Here is a 22,111-nt window from a genome sequence, read left to right as displayed (position 1 = left end):
TCATTTTATGTTGTAAAACACTGTATTGATACTTTAACACCTCACTGTGAGCACTCTTCACCAGCAAAACTGATGAAATAACAAATGACAGCAACAAGTCCACGGATCTGTCAGGTCTGCAGTGTAGTGCATAATAACACTCTCTGCTGTGTGTGTATGTGTGTGTGTGTGTTTGTGTGTGCGTGTGTGTGTGTGTGTGTGTTTGTGTATTCTTAATTCTTCTCTGAGGTGGTCAGTAACTCTTTCCCTACTAAGCTCTTCTGATCTGACCCTCTCTCCAGCAGCAGCAACCCTAATCTCATGCACAGTGAATCCTGGCCACTTTCTTAAAAGTGTGTTTGTGTGGGTGAGTAATGTCGCGTGTTAGCACCAGCTAAATTAAAACTTTACCCTCCTACCCTCCTCTGATTCATTTCTTCGAGATTTGACCCTGCTGCTTGAAAAACTGACCATCACACACTCATCTTTTAGCAGTCCAAAACACTCTTTAAACACACACACACACACACACACACACACACACACACACACACACACATGCTGTGGCCTTTTGGCATCACAGGCCCCATCAGCAATAGTTGATCACTTCATGATTTGCTCATTCAGTGATTGATGGACAGAACCCCCCTCAGCACCACAAAAGAAGACACCTGTTAGAATCTGCTTAATCCTAGTCAGCGGCCCTGCTCTCGAGGCTGTTTGGGGCCCCGTTTAATCCGCACAAGGGCACAGGGCCAAGGCCAGGGTAGATTAGACCCCCACCATCCATCATCTATCTATACACACACACCTCAGAGTCTGCCCCCTATAACGAGGGGTTTGAATTGGCCCCTTAATCCTTGGACTCAGCGGAGCCCTCTACGCAGCACACACCTACCTCCCCCCCTCAGCAGAAAGCCTGTAATCTCCATGCATCGCCTTCCCACTTGCAGACCTGGCTCAGCCCAGCCCAGCACTCACTTAGCCCCCCTCCTCCACCACCTTTCCCCTTCCCCAGTGGGGCTGAAAGCCCATTGATTTGTTGATTTCTCTTCTTTTGTTTGCAGCCGGCCGAGTGTTAACGAGACATCCAGGGTCCGGGGCCCAGTGCCAGGACTTTTGGCATGGGAGATTAAGGTCCTGATCTGGGCATCTGTCACTGCCCAGTCTCCCTTGTGGCTCTGGGACAGGCCTCTCTGCCAGGCATTTTCAGAGTGATGATGCAAAGAGGAGAGGAAATGACCACTAATAAAAAATAGTGTTGGAATATATTTTGACATCAGATGCAATTTGACCCGACGGAGTGGCTTTGAGTGTCTCATCAGCATAAAGACACATCAGAACAAACACATGCAGCAAAAATATACGTGACAAATGGGGAAAAATACAAAGAAACAGATCCATGCAGGACTAGGGCCATATATAAATTCAATAGATCAAGAATTTTTGGGGGATCTGCTCCAACTTTCACACACGCTGTCCCCTAAACGAGTTTTTCCCCATCAAGATCCATTAATTATTCTCTGATAAATCAACAATAATTTTGAAAAATTACCTCTCTCACAATGTTAAGGAAAGATTACCCCATGATCCGGATCTAGACCAAAGTTATTCTCCCAAGTAACATGGTAGTCCATCCAGAAGTGTTTGTGTGATGCTTCTCACGTCAATGATTCTTAATAGAGCCCTAACAGAAAGAATCTTTCCTTCCAGCTTTAAACATGCTGTGGCCCAACCTATTTTAAAGAAACGTCACCTTGAACCCTCTGTTCTTAGCATCTTGGGCCAATCTCTTAACTTCCACGGTTTCAACCCAACTTTTATCTTTTATGTGTCATAATAACATATTTGAGAAATTTCTGTCAGGTTCTAGACAATTATACAGTACAGACACTGCCCTCCTCAAAGTAACCAATGACCTTCTTTTAGCAGCTGACAGAGGAGAAAGCAGTTTTAAACGTCCAAGACCTAAGTGCAGCCTTTGATACTGTAGAACCTGGGTTGGCATCAAGGATACTGCACTTAGTTGGTCTCTATCCGTTACCATGGTGAATGGTAGTATTTATACTCCACATGTACGTTCAACACACTCAGAGTTAACTGAAATCACACAGAATAGCTGAACCATCTCAGGGTTGATCAGCACAGAGGTCAGGGTTAGCTTCAGTTTCTTGCTTTCTGAAAAAACAAGATCAGAAACAACACCAACATCACAAAACGAATGCAATGTAGAACAAAAAAATCATAAAAGCTCTTAAGTACGTTTTGAACAGAAAGTTTACTTGGACTTGGTCTCCCTCTAGTGGTTAAAACATATATCACCTACAGGCTGAAGAGGAGATTTTTTTTTTAAAGATACACTTTTACATTATTACACGTCATTTGGCTGAGGCTTTTGTCCAAAGCGACTTACAATTAGTACACTCATCATTCATGAGGGGCCATTTAGGGGTTCAGTATCTTGCCAAGGTCACTTCAGCATGCAGATGGGAGAGAGTGGGTTTTGAACCAGCAACCTTCTTGTTGAAGGACCACCACTCTAACCACTAGGCCACACCGTCCCAACTTACAGTACAGTACTTATGTTTGTGTGAAGTTAAACTGATGTGTTGGATTTTGCTTTAAAATAAACTTGATTCATTTAAATTTAATGAAAACATGTCACAATGAATAGGTGGTACTCCATTGATAAAGGCAAACCACAAGAAAGTGATATGATATGCACATATAACATTACCTATGTAATATTTCATATATTTATTTTATTTTATTTATTATTGTGTGAAGCTATATAACCGTCACCAGTGTATATAATTTTGTTTCTTTTGTTTCTGTCATGTTTTTACATGTGGGCCTTTTGCATTTCTAATGTAGTGAATAATAAAGGAGAAAACAGCTCTGTTTATTTCTCTTCAAAGAGGAAGTATTAAATTTCATCTCCTGACTAATGAGAATAAACACTGCGAGTTCGGCCATTGTTCTCTGCTCTCTGACACTACGAGAAGTCGAAGTGTGAAGGCTATTTCTACATGTGTTCTTTTACTCTACACCTGCAGCTGACGGCAGATGTCTTGGTTGAGTGAGGCTGGAAAACTAAAATATGTCCTGGCTATGTTGAACTTGCTTTGCAGTAGAGCCCCAGGATTTCTATCTCCCTGAGTTGAACGCCAACATTTGTATCTTCTGGTTTCCGACCTGTGGCTTCACTGCCACCGACGGGCACCAGTCCTCCTCCGTCCAGGACTCTCTTGGGATCTGTTGTCAGCTTTCCCTGAGCGTCACAGCCCCAGCCCTCGGGAATGGTGTCTCCATGACGCTCATGCAGCCTCACCTGTTCACATTACACATTCAGGAGAAGAGTGGGATGACTTAACATACACACATATCTTATTTAGCTGATAAGAACACAACATGTGATGTCATTGTATCAGGTAGTCAATGATTCTGAGTAATAATTTCTGTCCAATCACAAACTTAAATAAGGCTGGGTGTATATTAGTCAAATAATTCAAAACTTCCTTGTCCAATGAACAACCATTGTGAACCATGTTAACAAATCCAGAGATATAAATGATATTAATCAGACAAACATGTGTTGTGTGAGAATGTAAAATCTTACCTTCTCTGGTGGCCTGTAGGTGAAGAGGATTATGGAAACAGAAACTCTAGACCAAATGAAAGGAGGGTGGGGCTGGAGCCGATTGAGCCAGACAAAGTGCCTTCACACAAATGATTTAATAATAACCTTTTAACTTCTAATGTTTAATCTTGACATTGGAAGGTGTGTGGCACATGGGTGTTTAGTCACCTGTCTTGATAAAAGGTCTGCTAAGCGATGCTGACTGTTTTGAAGACTGTGAATTTGTGACATACGATATACTGTACTTTAATTGTTCAATTCTAACTTTTACATATTAAGGCATAATTCCCTCAGACTCATTCGACATCACGTAGAGCCAAGTAGATGTCTCAAGAGTCAGATTGACCTTGTTGTGGAACAGCCTCATGCAGCCGAGGGAGCAGAAAACATAATATTTTCTACTCATGGCTAGTTTGAAACAACATCGAACTATCAGGAGAGGGAGGGTTGTCCAGCGTAGAGTAGGGGCGTGACGGAAGACGGCTTCTTGTCACTTCCTGGATTCCTTGACAAGAGGCAGGGGACTACAGCTGTGGACCAATAAGGGAGAACCAAATTGATTTGCGGTGACTCCCCTTCAATCTTTTATAATCAATCATATTAAATCTACTGTTATAATTATATCAAACCCGTTTTGTTCGGGGCCATTATTAACTACCTATTGCTAACTGATTTAGCCTAGGCTGTGATAATTGTCCATAGCTATGTTGTTCAACTTTCATTGCATCTCAATAACTACTTGAATTGGACCAGCCCGGCTCATCTCTTCTTTAGGATAAACCAACACGCCTGACTGTTGTTACAACTAAAATAATCCACATCCAGCTGCATTGGCCCCCCATAGAATAACAATGTTCTGGGAATAGATGCACTGTATGAATGTGTTTGTAAATGGGTGAAGGTAAAAAACTGTACTGTAAAGCGCTTTGAGTGGTCATCAAGACTAGAGAAGCGCTATATAAATATAAAACCAAAACCATAAAACCATTGGTGTGGCATCATCTCTGCATCAAGGAGGTGACGTGCAGTTTGTACGGCATGCCCTGACAATCTATAATGATAAACCTGATCTCAGCTTTCCAAGTGCCACTGTGATGATTAATGAGAAAACAGGAGCTCCTTAAAAAACAGTGATGAGGAACCTCAGGTCCACATCAAAAGAATAAACTTCTTTATTGAACTGTCCACAAGGACTACGTGTCTAACCTCGTCCCAATCACACCTCAGCTTTCTAAATGAAAGATCTCTGTCAAGCTGAGCCCAATCCCACACAAAAAACATTGCCACCGAAATTGAAGGACTTCCAGAACCACAGACGGCGCACGCTCTCTCTGCAACTGCTATTTTGCATTGGGAGAGCACCGTCATGCGTTGGTGGTACTGGTCAACCTATTTGACCTCCATTTGTGTCAAACTAGAGGGAGTGGAGTTCTGTCATCCATCTATATTTATAGTCTGTGATACCGACATGTATGATGACTGGTCTATGTCATGTTGAATTCTGTCGTTACGATTTAGCTCTGTATTACAACTCACAGAATTGTATTGTAATTTTCAACATTGGTGTGAATGATCAGATGCAGGTTCTCACACCTGTCAGAAGGAGACGCTTAAAACACTTTATATATAGGGATTAAAAAAAGTTTACCCTGTCTCTCTGTCGGACCTTCGCAGTGTGACACAGACCGGAAGTCAAAACAGCGGTAGCAGCATTACCTCGGTGTATGCTAGCTGTTAGCTAGAAGACAATGGTGGTTGTGTCTCGGGTAAATATTCAAGTAGTTGACGGAGCAGTGATGTCTTCGGTTCAGTGCTTGAGAGGATTCATCAGTGAGCGACTAACCGCTGCTGCCGAAGAAATATTCACAGTGTTTGAAAAAACCATCATCAAGTACGAAGAAGAGGTCGCTCGCCAGCGCAGACTGCTTGACGTCGTTTTGAAGCCTGAAATAAGGCTTCACCGGATCGGTATGTACAACCACAATGTGACTGGTATGGAATTTCTTGGTTTCTCTGTGTTTCCTCCACTTACAGATAATGGTCGAGCCTGGTCTCATTTACAAACCTTGCCTTTCTTACTTTAAATAAAAATAATTTTGGATCACTTCCTTTCAAATGCCCAACATGGGTCAAAAGTGCTATAGATTGGTATATATTTGAAATCAATTTAATATTCTAAGTATTCAATAATTATCTTGTTTTTGATTAACAGATCATTATTTTTATCAGTCAACAATTACTAGTACAGGATGTATTCACATTAGGGCACCTGCCAATCATTTCACACAGCTGCAGATAAATGCCTTGTTTTACAATCCATGGCTAGTGAGGAAGAGAAATATGCAATATAATATTTAGCTTTTATCTAATTGACATTATTTTTTAGCTAGCTAATGATAGCTACATCACCAAAATAAAACTTGGAATAGAATAGTATATAAAAATAGACTGATTGATATGACTTTGAAAATATTCTTGTGCTTCTGATTTTTTTTATCCAGAGTGCTAGTATCGCCGTCACACATTTCTAGTTTTATTTTGTTGATCTAGCTATGGGTAGCTAGTTAGAAATTAATAATTCAACAGCTTTTGTGCATATTAAAGACTTGCATGCATCAGTTGTGCAGAATCAGCCATGTGAAATGAATGGCAGATTCTCTGTAGGGAGTACATACTGTATGGGTTTGACCCATGATGACTCAATTTGTCGAATTGATGAAGAAATACAAAATGTATGTTTTGTTCATGAAGTAAGCAATCAAAATAATGATTTGATATGATGTATATAAAATATTTAACAAATACCTCTAATATAAAATGATAAAATCTATTTATTTCAAAGGTACAGCAAAAACAATACTCAGCCAAGGAACAATAGACTCAGATTGATCAAGTGAGGACTAGATGATCACAAAGAAGCAAATGACTCTTTAGAACATACTTTCATCTTTGTGAAAATGTATTCTATTTTAAAATAAGGAAGCTGGTTTACTTTCATGTCAAGACCACATCACACCAAGTCCTGATCTATAACATCTGAACTTGGACTAGTACTTAATACGGACCTGACCATATATGGTCTGGATGGAGAAAACACTACATGTTCCTTTATTTTGTTATTGCTTTATAATTATCTTCACAAATTTAAATGTTCGTTTCAAACAACATCTATTCATTGAAAATATTAAACTCTTACACAACAATATGTAGAGATAGAACTGGAGAAGCAGTTAATAATGTTACTTAGCTTTCACAATAATTAACAAATCTGAAACTATATTGTCTTTATTATATAATAACAGTTTTAACCTCTGTCTTGTGCCTCTTTGTTCCTCCAGAGTTCCCTCAACAGAATGCCTGTAATGAGGAGGAGGTTCTTACTGACCAGCAGCTCTGTAACCAGGAGAGGAACTCCAGTCTGGGGCAAGAGAACCCAGAACCAATTAAAATTAAAGGGGAACAGGAGGAAATGTGCATCAGTCCGGAGGAAGAGCAGCTCGTACTGAAGCAGGAGACTGATACCTTCATTCTGACTCCTGATTCTGTGGAAAGTGATCCCAGAGAACCAGAATCAGAGGGTGAGCACCAGCTCCTCTCTCACAACTCTACTGTAGCTGAGAGTCAAGATCAGAACAGAAGAAAACATGTGGAATCAGGATCAACTAGCAATGAAGAACCAAAGCCACAGAAGAGTCCTCATGAAAACAGGAGTCAAAGTAAAAATGTTTACATATCAGAGATTACCGCTGATACTCAGAGTAGTGGAAATTCATTCAAATGTGACAAAGGTGAAGGTTTTATGTATAAACATCAAATGAAAATACATCTGAGAAACTACACGGGTGAGAAACCTTATTTATGCAAAATATGTCAGAAACGTTTTATTGGGAAGGTCTACTTCAACGTCCACATGAGGAGTCACGCAGGTGAGAAGCCATATTCTTGCAAAACATGTGGAAAACGTTTTTCAAACTGTGGGCATTTGAAAATCCACACTAGAATTCACACAGGCGAGAAGCCATTTACTTGCCAAACATGTGCAAAACGTTTTAGAACCTGTGGGCATTTGAATGTCCACATGAGAATTCACTCAGATGAGAAGCCATTTACTTGCCAAACATGTCAGAAAACTTTTGTAGATAATAGTACATTGAAAAGCCACATGAGAATGCACACAGGTGAGAAGCCATTTCATTGCAAACTATGTGGGAATGGTTTTGGACGAAGGAGTGATTTGAAAGTCCACATGAGAATTCACACAGGTGAGAGGCCGTATTCTTGCCAAACATGTGGGAAATGTTTTGGACGTAGTGGTGATTTGAAAGCCCACATGAAAGTTCACGGTGGTGAGAGGCCGTATTCTTGCCAAACATGTGGGAAAACCTTTGCACGTAATAATGACTTGAAAGCGCATGTGAGAACTCACACAGGTGAGAGGCCGTATTCTTGCCAAACATGTGGGAAATGTTTTGGACGTAGTGGTGATTTGAAAGCCCACATGAAAGTTCACAGTGGTGAGAGGCCGTATTCTTGCCAAACATGTGGGAAAACCTGTGCACGTAATAATGACTTGAAAGCGCATGTGAGAACTCACACGGGTGAGAGGCCATATTCTTGCAAAGCATGTGGGAAAGGTTTTGGTCAAAGTGGCCATTTGGCAGCACACATGAGGAGACACACAGATGAGAGGCCTTATTCTTGCCATACATGTCAGACAAGTTTTGGAGAAAGGAGTCAATTGAACATCCACATGAGAACTCACACAGATGAGGAGCCATTTTCTTGCCAAACTTGTGGGAAATGTTTTGGACGTAGGGGTGATTTGAAAGCCCACATGATAGTTCACAGTGGTGAGAGGCCGTATTCTTGCCAAATATGTGGGAAAGCCTTTGCACGTAATAATGACTTGAAAAAGCATGTGAGAACTCACACTGGTGAGAGGCCATATTCTTGCAAAACATGTGGGAAAGGTTTTGGTCAACGCAGGCATTTGGCAGTACACATGAGGAGACACACAGAGCTTTACTCTTGCCATACATGTCAGACAAATTTTGGAGAAAGAAGTCAATTGAACGACCACATGGAAACTCACACAGATGAGGAGCCTTCTCTTAATTTACAACCATGAAAGGGCATTTAAGATTCATACAGGTAAAAATGTGTATGTTTACAAAATGAGGCTTCATATAAATTTAGTGTTGTTGAAGATAATAAATGATCTGGTACTGCATGGTCATCCTGAAACTACAGTCTGCAGGGGAGATACCAACTCATGTAGTAGATCTTCTATGTGGCCTAATGAAATGTACCATATTAATAAACTTGTATTTGAATAACCATCATTTTTTCTTCAATGCTGGCTCTTCAGTTCGATGTTGCCAATTTGGGATTAATTATGAGAATTTTTACTCAATTGACTGTGAAAATATATATGTCTATTTCAAACTCTGTATTCATCACTGTCTACATACTACCATGTAGGGCCGGGAGATATGGAACAAAAAGCTTAAATTGCCTCTTTGTTCCTCCAGAGCTCCCACAGCAGCATGCCTGTAATGAGGAGGAGGCTCTCACTGACCAGCAGCTCTTTAACCAGGAGAGGAACTCCAGTCTAGACCAAGAGAACCCAGAGCCACGACAAATTAAAGGGGAACAGGAGGAAATGTGCATCAGTCCGGAAGAAGAGCAGCTCGTACTGAAGCATGAGACTGATACCTTTATGTTGACTCCTGATTATGAAGAAAGTGATCCCAGAGAACCAGAATCAGAGGGTGAGCACCAGCTCCTCTTTCACAACTCTACTGTAGTTGAGAGTCAAGATCAGAACAGAAGAAAACATGTGGTATCAGGATCAACTAGAAATGAAGAACCAAACCCACAGAAGAGTCTTCATGAAAACAGGAGTCACAGTAAAAATGTTTACATATCAGAGATTACCGCTGATACTCATAGTAGTGGAAATTCTTTCAAATGTGACAAAGGTGAAGTTATTATGTACAAACATCAAATGAAAATACATCTGAGAAACTACACAGGTGAGAAACCTTATTTATGCAAAATATGTCAGAAAAGTTTTATTGGGATGGTCTACTTCAACGTCCACATGAGGAGTCACGAAGGTGAGAAGCCATATTCTTGCAAAACATGTGGAAAACGTTTTTCAAACTGTGGGCATTTGAAAATCCACACGAGAATTCACACAGGCGAGAAGACATTTACTTGTCAAACATGTGCAAAACGTTTTAGAACCTGTGGGCATTTGAAAGTCCACATGAGAATTCACTCAGATGAGAAGCCATTTACTTGCCAAACATGTTCAAAAAGTTTTAAAACCTGTGGGCATTTGAATGCCCACATGAGAATTCACTCAGATGAGAGGCCATATTCTTGCCAAACATGTCAGAAAAGTTTTGTAACTAATAGTACATTGAAAAGACACATGAAGATGCACACAGGTGAGAAGCCATTTCATTGCCAAATATGTGGGAATGGTTTTGGACGTAGGAGTGATTTGAAAGTCCACATGAGAATTCACACAGGTGAGAGGCCATATTCTTGTCAAACATGTGGGAAAACCTATAAACGTAAGAGTGATTTGAAAGTCCACATGAGAACTCACACTGGTGAGAGGCCATATTCTTGCAAAGCATGTGGGAAAGGTTTTGGTCAAGGGGGCCATTTGGCAGCACACATGAGGAGACACACAGATGAGGAGCCATTTTCTTGTAAAACTTGTGGGAAATGTTTTGGACGTAGTTGTGATTTGAAAGTCCACATGAGAATACACAGTGGTGAGAGGCCGTATTCTTGCCAAACATGTGGGAAAACCTTTGCGCGTAATAGTGACTTGAAAAAGCATGTGAGAACTCACACTTATGAGAGGCCATATTCTTGCAAAACATGTGGGAAAGATTTTGGTCAACGCAGGCATTTGGCTGCACACATGAGGAGACACAAAGAGCCTTATTCTTGCCGTACATGTCAGACAAGTTTTGGAGAAAGAAGTCAATTGAACGACCACATGAAAACTCACACAGATGAGGAGCCTGCAACACTTGATAAAAGCTTCTCTTAATTTACAACCATGAAAAGGCATTTCAGGTTTAATTGTATATTAACAAAATGAGGCTTTATATAAATTTAGTGTTGTTGAAGATGATAAATTATCTTGTAATGCATGGTCATCCTGCAACTACAGTCTGCAGGGGAGATACAAACTCATGTGGTAGATCTTCTATGTAGCTTAATGAAATGTACCATATTAATAAACTTGTATTTGAATAACCATCATTTTTTCTTCATTTCTGGTTTTTCAGATCGATGTTTCCAATCTGAGGATAATTATGAGTACCATTTTTACTCGATTGACATGAAAATATATGTCTATTTCAAACTCTGTATTCATCACTGCCTACATACTACCATGTAGGGCCGGGAGATATGGGAAAAAAAGCGTAAATTAATGGGGATAGACTTAGACATTCTTACATTGACAACAACAGTATAAACCCATTTAATAGCAAATATGGACACATCATTAAATATGAATATCAAACAGTAGTGAAAGATTAACAACTAAAAATCGAAATAAGGAAACAATGGGCTTTATTTACTAACGTGCGCAGAAATGACTTTACTCTGCAGAAAATAAGTGAGTGCCAAAAATGTCTCGCCGGATTCACGACACCTGTGTACCAGCCGATTTTGTTCTCACCATCATGTGTATGTTTGTGAATTCGAATCAATCTACAGTGGATATAAAAAGTCTACACACCCCTGTTAAAATGCAAGGTTTTTGTGATGTAAACAAATGAGACAAAGATAAAACCTCTCTGAAATGTGTCCACCTTTAATGTGACCTTTAACGTGAACAATAGAAATTGAAAACAAACTGAAATCTTTTAGGGGGAAAAAATTAAAAAATTAAATAATGTGGCACATTAAACTCATGTTAAATAGTAGTCAGTACAACCCTGCCATAATTTACAGTGACTCTGATTAATCCCAAATAAAGTTAAACTGAGGGGGAAGTGTGTATGGCCTGTACTTCAGTCAGCCTCCGGGAGGCAGTCAAGACTCGGCATCACCATTCACATTGATATAAAGTCCACTGAGAAAACAGATGTCATTGTGTGGTTGTGAGAAGATCTGTAAACCGGTTACTTTGGTTTGAGTTTGAAAACCACACTTGTATAACTGAAACTCTGAAATATCAACTGAGGGAGAAAAGTTTTAAATGATTTTGAAGTCCTACCTTGGCCTCTGCTTCCATGTTTTTTTTTATAAAATAATTGTCTCTGACATCAACAGTCAAACCCATGAGACCAGAACTTTATAATGAAACAGGAAGTTAAACAACTTCACACACATGTTCTGTTTATAGAGATTAGGAAATATTGAACTCTCACAGGAAGCTCTCAACTTTCTCTCTGTAGTTCTTTTTACCCTGTTAAAGGGGATTTTAGTAGTTTTTCCTTAATGTAGTTAAGGCTTCAGGGCAGAGTATGTCACATCTTGTTAACGCCCTATGAGACTAAATTGTGATTTGTGAATATGGGCTGTACAAATAACATTTGATTGATTGATTGAACTTTATGGAGGTACAACACTCAGTTGCTGGAATATACCTGGTGTAGTTTTACTGATTATCACTAACATAGAATCTTGTTTTTATATGCAGAATATCAACAGAAAGATTTTCTAGATGTTTTTGGGAGCATAAGTGTGTACTCATGATCTAGATATGTCCGTTTCTTCTTCCACACGTCTTTATGAATGTACTCTCTTGAATGCACAGTTTATATGTAGTGCAGTTAACCTCTCCCTCTCTTACCTTTCCTGAAGCCTCGTGGGGAAGGAGCGTCTCTTACAAATGTTACAATAGCACCTTTGAGGCCCTGTGCAGGCTGCAGGCTCGAGGCCTTTCCCCATCCGAGAGCTTGTATGCCCTGATGACCAGGGTTTTTACACACAAGCTTTTGTTTGCGTGTTTGAGTATGAACTGCAAATACACAAGGAGACAATCAGTCAGAAGGGTTGTGTTTGTCTTATATGATGTTTTGGTTCCTCTAATATATTATTACTTATTTATTTGATTTGAGTTCTATACACTCAAAAAACATTATCCATTCCCTTCTTAGAGGTGATACATATAACTATCCTTTGCTTTATTATTATATATCCATTTAAATAATGTCCATAAATATTTTACAGATGAAACACAATATTTTAATTGTTTCACTAATCACATTCATGAACACAGAATAAATGAGTTTAATTGGGGCACCGCCCTTAGTGGTTGATTCTTCAGATTTTCTTTGGCGGCTATTTTCTCACTCTGCTTTGAGCTGCAAGCCAGAGTCACTGCCGCATGTGGAGGAACAAACCTTGGTGAATTGATATATTTAATGTTTCCTGCTGTCAAATAATGGGTATTCCATAATATTGACCGAAATATGTGCAACAGCCGTCAAAACTTAATCCACAAGCAGACAACTTCTGCTTGGTTTTTAGTCAAATGGGAATTGGCGGGCAATCTGGCCAGCTAGCTAGTAATGCCCGCCTTTTCCTCACTGCAAAGTGACAGTGACTGTAACTCACTAAAGGTTTAAGTAAGTTACAGTGGTAACTTGCCCAGGTCTATAACCACGAGTCTTTAGTCTTAAGCAGGGGCGTTTCTAGGATTGAAAGAAAGGGGGGCCTAGCCCCTAAGGATGCTGAATGTTTGCGCGCGCAGCTCGCGCCAATTTTTTTTGGGCTCATTTGGGGCTTCGGATATCCATTGTTTCAGATAGTTCATAGATTGGTTCAATCAGAAAGAGTGTGATTTTTCTCTGTATCTTTGCTTGCATTCATTCAGTATAAGATAACAGAAGAGACAGAATTTCAGGGTCATTGTGAAATTTGACAACACAAATATGAACTTTTCTCAAATAGAAAGAAATAATTTTCCTGTTTGTAAAGGAAAGACAGATATACTAGTTTTCATATCCGCGTCACTCCCAAATCCTAATTCTTAAAGGGACCACATACAATGGATGGAGAATGGACCTGCCAGTGTCCACTTCTGAGTTGTTTATTTGTTGTATTATGAGCAGAAGGGAATAAGATACACGATACACAAAAATACATTCAATTATTTCAAAAATAGAATCCAATGCACAGGAGATTTTTAGAAAATATAATCACTCTTGCTCACTGGAGACATTTTCTAACAAAATAGCTAGCTAGCTAGCTTAGTTTAAGACAAACACAATCAAGTAACACTGTACCCATTTACGCTGATTCTGTGCAGCAACTGTGACTCTTATTTGGAAAATATCTGAAAGTTAGATCCTTATGCTATTTGATCACCAGCCATAATGAGGTTACTCTCCTCCGCATTACACAGCTTTTGGGAGCTAAGTTCAGGTGAAGGTGCAGCTACCTGATGAATTAAAGGAAGAAACTTGCACTTGAGAAACCGTGAATTTTCCGCTTGTAAAACAGCAAAACTTTAGTCTGAGTGGAATAAATACTGAGAACAAATAATTCCATTTTAGAAATTGTATTCATTTTTATAAATTTGGGGATAACAGGAGCACCTTGAGAAAACCCATTGCAAAACTTTAGACTTAGTAAAAGCTAGGTCAGGCCGGAAAATCCCTAGCCTGAAAATTATTATGGGGGTATCTGCACCACAGAGGATCAATCGGCGCAGGTGATAAGCTCACAACCAAGTCTGTGAGCTTATCCAAACTCTCAGACGTTGTTGGGCTGCCTGGTGAAAGACTGTTGTTCAGAGTGTCGCCAAGAATGGACCGAACTTTATCCTCAGACACGAGTGAACGGGGACGCCGCTTTACAATGGCATTTGAAACAGACGTCATTAGGTTCAGCAGAAGTTCTGCCAACATAAATGTTGTAGTTTATCCTGATTGCATATCTTCAACCTCTCCCACTGCTCTGCTGTGAGCTTTGTAAAAAAGCTTTCAAAGCAGGGGCGGACAGTCTCTGCATTTATGTCCATTTGTTTAACTTTCTGAGTGAACTTATTGTGACTGTTTTTTTCGCTGTTTGAAATGTGTTTTGCATGAAAAATCTCTTGTTCTTCTTTGTTCTACCAATAGGCTGGTTGCTGCAGACTGATTCTTCAATGACGCAAAGTGGCTACTAGGAATTGAGGCAAAGAGGGTTAAAGGAATTGAAGCAAAGGGGATTAGAGGAATTGAAGCAAAGAGTATTAGAGGAATTGAAGCAAAGGGGGTTAAAGGAATTGAAGCAAAGGGGGTTAGAGGAATTGAAGCAAAGGTCGTTAAAGGAAGCTAATGGGACTAATATATCAATGTGACAATAAGCCACGCCCCTCAACTTTGACTGTTACACAAAAATTACTCATCGAACTATTATATCCATTAGTCTGTTATTAGGCTTTTGTTCACAGACAATACGTGTGCTTGCGCTTTCCACTTGGATCGACCTTGTACTGCAGTACCTAACCCTACCTGGTCCAGAGGAGCCCATCACATCACTAACCCTAACCCTAACCCTTACATATTATTGGGTTATTCAATATGGCCTTGTATTGTCTTTTTTTGCCTGTTATTCATTTATTTATTCAAATTGATAGTTAGAGTTAGTTTGTTAACTAAATAAATATATAAGTTGAAAATATCCTACTGTGTTTTTTATTTATTTATTATTATTATTTTTTATTTGTTAAATAATTTTGGCGATGGGTGCCCTTTTTTGGGGGGGGTTTGAGCATCTGCCCCCCAAAATGTCTGTGCACGCCTGTTGTCTTCCAAAGATTTTCTCTCTTCAAAAATCATTTATCATGTAGACTGACATGAGTTTGTTCAATTTCTAATTAAGTTCAAGAAATAGACCTCAATAATGATGATGAACCTTGTTTCATATTCGTTTTTTTCCAATCATATCTTGATTGTAATTGATGTTTATTTGTTTAATTGCATTTTATCACAAATAACGAAAAGCACCTTTATTCATAAATGTGATTTAACAGGGGTAAATGACAAATACTAACCATATATGCTGTTTATATTCCTTGTAATTGGGATAAAGTTAACAACTGTTAAGTATTTTTACATATTTTGTTGAAGCTGTATTGCTTGAGAGATCGAATAATGCGGTGGGTCCACCAGACCCGCGAACATTGGCTGAGTGACCAAAACACGAACACCACACAAGGGTTAAACAACCATGACAGAAACGATGGAGGGCCTCAACATATTATAAGGCCCTCCAACTATGGAAATTGTATATAAATATATCATAGAATTTAGATGCTCCCTTATTTTTGTGCTCCATCTTAAGTGAGAGATCTTTAATTCCAGTTTTACCTTGAAAATGTGTTTATTTGAAATACACCTACCTACCTGTACTTACAATTTCACTCTGTGCATCATTTACTATGAGCTAAACTCCTTGGCTGTAATCCTGCTGTCTTGATGAGAGACATTACTTGGCAGAGTGACAGCTATAAATAACTTGTCCATGTGTAAAACAATAGTTTAACTAAAAAATATATATATATAAAAAAAAAAAAAAATCCCTATAATTATTTGGGGGGGCTGAGCAACATTTTAGGGGGGCTTCAGCCTCACACAACTCACCCAGTTCAGCTGCATATTTCCTGAGGTGATGTCCTGTCCCGTTTCCAGGTTTTTTGGAAGAACACAATATGCTTGACCGAGAAAGAAATTTCAAAATATATTTAATGGTATGTGTTCAAAGTTATAGAGCTAAAGTAAACATGGAATGAATTAAAGGTTCAGTGAGTACGTTTTTAGTGAAAGGGATCAATTTGCAGAAAATGAATATGGAATAATCCTACTGATGTTTTATCTAGTGTGTGCTAAAACTAATAAAAATTCATAAAATGGTGGACTTCTTCCACCCTTAATTGAGCCACTTATATTCAAATACTTTATGTTTACATCAGGAGCGGGTCTGGAAGGGGAGCGAGCTGTGAGCTGTAAAATATGCAACTGCACCACTACATCTTTCCAAATTCAAATTCTGAATCTTTAAATGTACATCTTACTGAATCAGGAATTGGACATGGATGTTTGATGTAAATTGTGGCCCCTGATATATAAAAATACTTCACCAGCCTTTGGCAAACACCCCCCCAAGCTAGCTTGTCCTTAATATTGAACTCATTACTTTTCTCTTCTGGACAGTCTGACAGGTCTTGACCATGACCTGACAGACATTTCAGCCAGAAGTGACCACACTGAAAGACATGTTGGTCTAATGTTTAATATGTATTTTTCCTTTGATGCAGAAAAACCTAGGTGGAGGTTTTCAGGTTGATTGTCTGACTAATTTTTATGAACACATGTCAAATTCTGTACGAAGCTTCAGTTGAACTCAGAGATTAACTGAAATGATGTTGGTGATTGAAGGTAAAATATCAAGGTCACGTGACCTCATGTTCTTGTGATGTGATATGTCACAAACACCTTCAGGGAATTTTGTTACATCCTAAACAAGTATTTAAACGATACATTTAATTGGTTACATTCAGAAGGCTGATAAGAGAACTCAGGTGATCCAAAAGATGAAACTCAAAACAGAGACACAGGAGGTGGACTGAACAGAACCAAAGTGAAGAGACGACCAGACACAGACGGATTGACTGAACCCAGGTGAAACACATGAGGTCAGGTGCACACAATCAATATTGAAGTGACCAATAATTACACATGGGGGGAATAAGAAGTGAAGTTAATAATAAAACAGGAAATGGCACAACATGGACTGAAGCGGGGGACACACAAGGAAGAGGAATGTTGGAATACAGAGTACCATCCAAAAACATGAATATACGAAAGTCCAAACAAAAGATCATAACTTAAATGAAAGTCCAAAAAGTGACTGCTATATAGTGAGCTCATCGGAAAAGAAACCAACACATTTCAGACACTAATCCATGCATTTTGTCTGCATCGAAAAATGACAACGATGCCAGAAGAGCTAAATGTACAACAACAGCAACGTGGAAAATCCCAATTATTTTGCAGCTTTAATGTAAAAACAGATGTTGGATGATCATCTTTAAATGTGGAAATAAGCTTGTTTCCCACACTGTGATGCACCGCTCTGCTTCTATTTACATTAGAAACACAGATCGGGCTGTTCCTGCTGCCCTCGGTCCTCCCATCACTCCACAACAAGTGCAATGCATGATGGTATATATTGTTTGGTTTGTGATCATTGGTTGTACACTACTAATCATGTTGCATTGAGGGAAACAATGACTCCATTATATAGGGTATACAAAAAAATCTGTTAACATTTGGACACCAATAAAAAATGGCGAAACTCAGCATTTAGTGCACTAAACAGTGATTAGTGAGGGATTTGGAACACCGCCATAGACTCACAGATGAACTGATTAGATTTCAGTTGGTTGTGGTTAACTTATAAAACATGTTTTGGCCTCTAGAACATGATATTTCAAGTCTGTGTTTCGATAATTTCCTCACATTTTGCGCAGTTGTCACTTGAAGATGTTGAAGACAAACAGATTCGATTTCAGTGGTCAAAGGTCAGGGTGACCTCATATGAGTCCAGGACAAATGTATGCAGAAATAAACTGCACAGGTTGAAGGCGGCAAACGAACACAGGGTGAAAGTTTATTTCTGAGTTGCTTGGGTTTGGGATTTGTCTGACTACAGCATGGACAAGCGTGGATGGTGCTTCCTTGAGTGAAAGAGAGAGAACACATCCTGACATTAGAAAAACAGTTATTGTCTCAATAGTAATATAATAACATTAATGCATTAATGAATATTTGGATGATGTTTGCTCTGTCCATTGTTTGTTTACAGTGAGAGAAACTAGAAATGTCCTTTGATGTTCTTGTATGTTGTCACTTTATGAATCTTTCTGGAATGGTTCTTCAAGACAAACTGACACGTTGGAACATTTTGAATGTTAGTCAAAGCTCTTAGCTCTCAGCAGTTTTTTTTTTATTAGATATTTTTCTACAATTCACTGGTTTTGGTTTTATGGAAATCCCTGTCTTATAGAAAATAAGATAAGCACATATAGTCAAAAAGGTGTTAATTAATAAATGCATCAATAAATATATTAAATGCAACATAAATAAATGACTTGTATGTTCTTCTATTTTCTTTTTGATATAAAATACCTTGAGCAGCACACATTAGGAGCTTCACTAAATATATTGTATTGAAATAATGACCAGCAGAGGTCGCTAAGTGTTACCAAATTCCTTATATCACCAAACATGACCAGCTAATTACAACTTTTAATGGATTTTTTCCTCCTCTGTAAACAGGGACATTAGTTCATAGTGGACGAATCAATTGGCCACAGCAGTATACTGCTATTATATCATTAATATTTAAATGATAATAGTGGATTGCTTTGGTGGTGAATACAATACAAAATCTATGTAACAATAATGTTTCACTGCTCATTAGAAAACACATGAGGTACAGAAACATAAAATAAATGGAAAACTTGGTTATATTTTAGTGTTGGTTCTCTGAGTGAAGAGACTACCTCTCCACTCTATAACATATTCTATATGTATAGGGAATGATCCCCCTGCTCTCAAGGTGCGTAGACATTTCTTTTATATACACCAGCTTGCCCGGCCACACCCTGCAGTTCACCTATAAAACACTTGTGTTGGCGTGGAATCCACTGATCGTTGATTGACACATGTCTCTGAGAGGCCTAAGAGTGGGAGAGACAGTCTCTTCACTTAGAGAACCAAGGTGATAACGTAACCGAGCATCATCTGTTGCATCAAGATTATCTCTAAAACATTTTCCAGATGTAAGTGACAACTCTTTTAGAAACAATACATCCCACAAGCCGGTATTTGACAAATGCAAAATTTACAAATGCACACTATTTTTATACCAACCAGGTCAAAGCCCCACAGTACACTAAGGCCAAGCCAGATAGGCAAAGTGCTGCAGAGGTTTCTCTTCAAGATGCAACACTGAGCAAAGGAAACAAATATTGGCCCTGCAAGATACCGAGGTCAAAGTAAACAGGATGGCCCCTCTGGCCAGCTTGTAAACATGAATTGTATACATGAATCTCAGTAGAGTGCAAACTAAATATAAATATCAGTCCCCTAAACATGCCGGATATTTTTGCATCAAGATCCATGAATTATTTCCCTCGGAAATTAACTGAAATGTTGCAAAACGCCCTATCTCACATTCTATTTTTAATTCAGTTCAAATTCTATTCAATTCAATATATTTTTAATGTGTAGCGCCAAATCACAACATGTCGTCACTATAAAAAGAGCCTCCAGATAATGTATGTTGTGATATGGAGCTATATAAATATATTAAATTGAATTGAACATGTGTTATCCCTTGCCACTTTACATAGGAAGACTGAGACCTTATAACATTGTAGCTAAACCCAACAGCTCCCACTATGAGCAGCACTGAGGACTGTGGAGAGAAAAAACTCCCTCATTAACTGGAAGAAACCTCTAGAACAAGATTGAGTGTGGCAACATCTGCCTCGACCTGTTGAAGAAATGGTGGAAGCGTGGAGAGGTGGGTGAAGAAGAGGGGAGAGACAGACCTTCATTCTCTCCTCGTTCTTGAAGTGAAGCTGCAGGACCCTTCTGGACCTGAATGACCCTGCTGTGAAAGCAGACATTCTTCAATCAGCAAGTTTCCAAAATCCACCTTGAAACACATTCACAGACCCAGGACAGATGTGATACAGAATTTGATGACATCAAATAACCATGAGGGAGACGAGTGAATACAAATAACTCCTGCCAGAGAGGGTTTACAATGCAAAGCAGCCAGAACACTGGAAAGAAGAGTTATCATGTTGACTCCTTTCAGGATGTCGAATTAATTCTTCCAGGCATTGTCGCTGTAGAGCTGCTGCTTTTGGTTGAGATCAGGAAACAGACAACATGCTTGGGCTGAGTTGGTGCTCGGGCCCAGAAGGACTGGATCTGAGACATGTGGTGCAAATTGTGTCTCAATGAACGCATCCAGTGGTGTATATAGTACTTGAAAGCCATACTCGAGTAAAAGTACAGAAATCTTACCTGAAAGTCACCCGTAAGAAAATGACTTGTGTTAAAGTCTTAAAGTAGCTCATATTAAATGTATTTTTAAGTGTTAAGAATCAAAAGTATCTGGTGTTGAAATGTAATTAAGTATCAAAAGTAAAAGTACAAGTACCAGACCTAAAATGCCAAGTTTTTTTTATAGCAGGCCTATACAGACACTAAACAACTCAAAATTGGTCTCTTCAGGCTTTATTTCTACTGATGGAAAAATGATTACAAAGATATATATATTATAACGTTATAATGTATAATTTTACAAATTTTGAACCCCATGCTGAGGTTTAAATACTATTGGTGTAGTGCATCTGAACCTCTGTGGAAGACAGAGAACCAACACAACAGAATAAACAAGTGTCTCTAATAGACCACAGTATAACCACTAAAAAATACTGTAAATATCCCTAAACATGGACCATCCACTTCCTAATCAGTAGGAATAATACGCAATGCCCCTTATGATAACTCCGCAAAAGGAAACAAGTTCTAGAAACACAAAATAGGATTTTTTTCCCTCTTCTGTTCACAACTTGGACAGTGCTAGAGAAGGAAAAAAACCACTGGACACAGTGTAGTTTTGCTGCAGGCCAAATTTCAAACAGAATAATAAAGACTGAAGTGAACTGAGCTCCTGCATTAGCACCTTGATAATTCTAATTGGAATAAATGGATGGGGTATGTGGTTTAGTGAGGTCCTCGTATCGGCCCCGCCAGAGTTGGTCACGATTTCATTATATTACTATTTAAGAGTTTCGATATTTTAATATTTTATGTTTCTCTATTCTCTCACAATGTTGAAGAAAATGAAAAAAACATGGATCCCTTCTGATCTGATTGCTGTGTTAGACTGTCTGAATAATATCAAGAGTTGGAAGGCACAGCATTACGTGCAACTCAACAACTCAAAATCAGAAATAATATTATTCAAACGACGCAACCCCATCAATCACATTGAGCATATACTGTACCTGGTCATTTATTGTTAAGCCTGTTGCCAGAAACCTAAAGGTTCAAAATCAGAACAATCTCCAAAATCACTTACTTTCACACCCAGACTTGCAAAAAGTAATTCATTCACTAGCCTTCTCTAGACTGGAGTACTGTAACTCCCTCCACTCTGGCATAAGCCAAAAGTCACTCTCCCACTTCTGACTAGTTCAGAACGCAGCAGTTTGGCTCCTCACTGGTCTTAAAGGAAATATCACATCGCCCTGATCCTTGCTTCTCTCCATTGGCTCGTCATCCATAGTAGAATTATTTTAGGATTTTACTGATCACTTTTAAAGCATGCCGGGGTTCAGCCCCAAGCTACATCACGTACCTTAGATCCCCAGGTGGAGCCCTGCTTGCTGTTCCAAAGTCAAGATTTAAAACTAAAGGACCCTATAGCTGATAA

At 39.0% G+C, this 22,111-nt stretch overlaps 1 protein-coding gene across 3 annotated transcripts; it reads left to right on the top strand.

Moving 5' to 3' along the window:
- The first annotated feature begins 5,304 nt into the window (after positions 1-5,304).
- On the top strand, positions 5,305-10,904 carry LOC133955583 (gastrula zinc finger protein XlCGF57.1-like). 3 transcript variants are annotated; one of them, XM_062390494.1, is made up of 3 exons: positions 5,305-5,587; positions 6,958-7,197; positions 9,151-10,904. In XM_062390494.1, exons 1-3 carry the CDS (start codon positions 5,368-5,370, stop codon positions 10,692-10,694), a joined length of 2,004 nt encoding a protein of 667 aa, XP_062246478.1. In that variant the 5' UTR covers positions 5,305-5,367; the 3' UTR covers positions 10,695-10,904. The 3 variants fall into 3 exon arrangements, with proteins under 3 accessions (XP_062246478.1, XP_062246477.1, XP_062246476.1); XM_062390493.1 differs by having other exon boundaries at positions 6,958-7,335; XM_062390492.1 differs by having other exon boundaries at positions 6,958-7,545.
- Positions 10,905-22,111: the final 11,207 nt, after the last annotated feature.

Source organism: Platichthys flesus, chromosome 6, assembly GCF_949316205.1.
Source record: "Platichthys flesus chromosome 6, fPlaFle2.1, whole genome shotgun sequence".
NCBI classification, from domain to species: domain Eukaryota; kingdom Metazoa; phylum Chordata; class Actinopteri; order Pleuronectiformes; family Pleuronectidae; genus Platichthys; species Platichthys flesus.
This window is presented reverse-complemented; position numbering and strand designations above follow the sequence as displayed.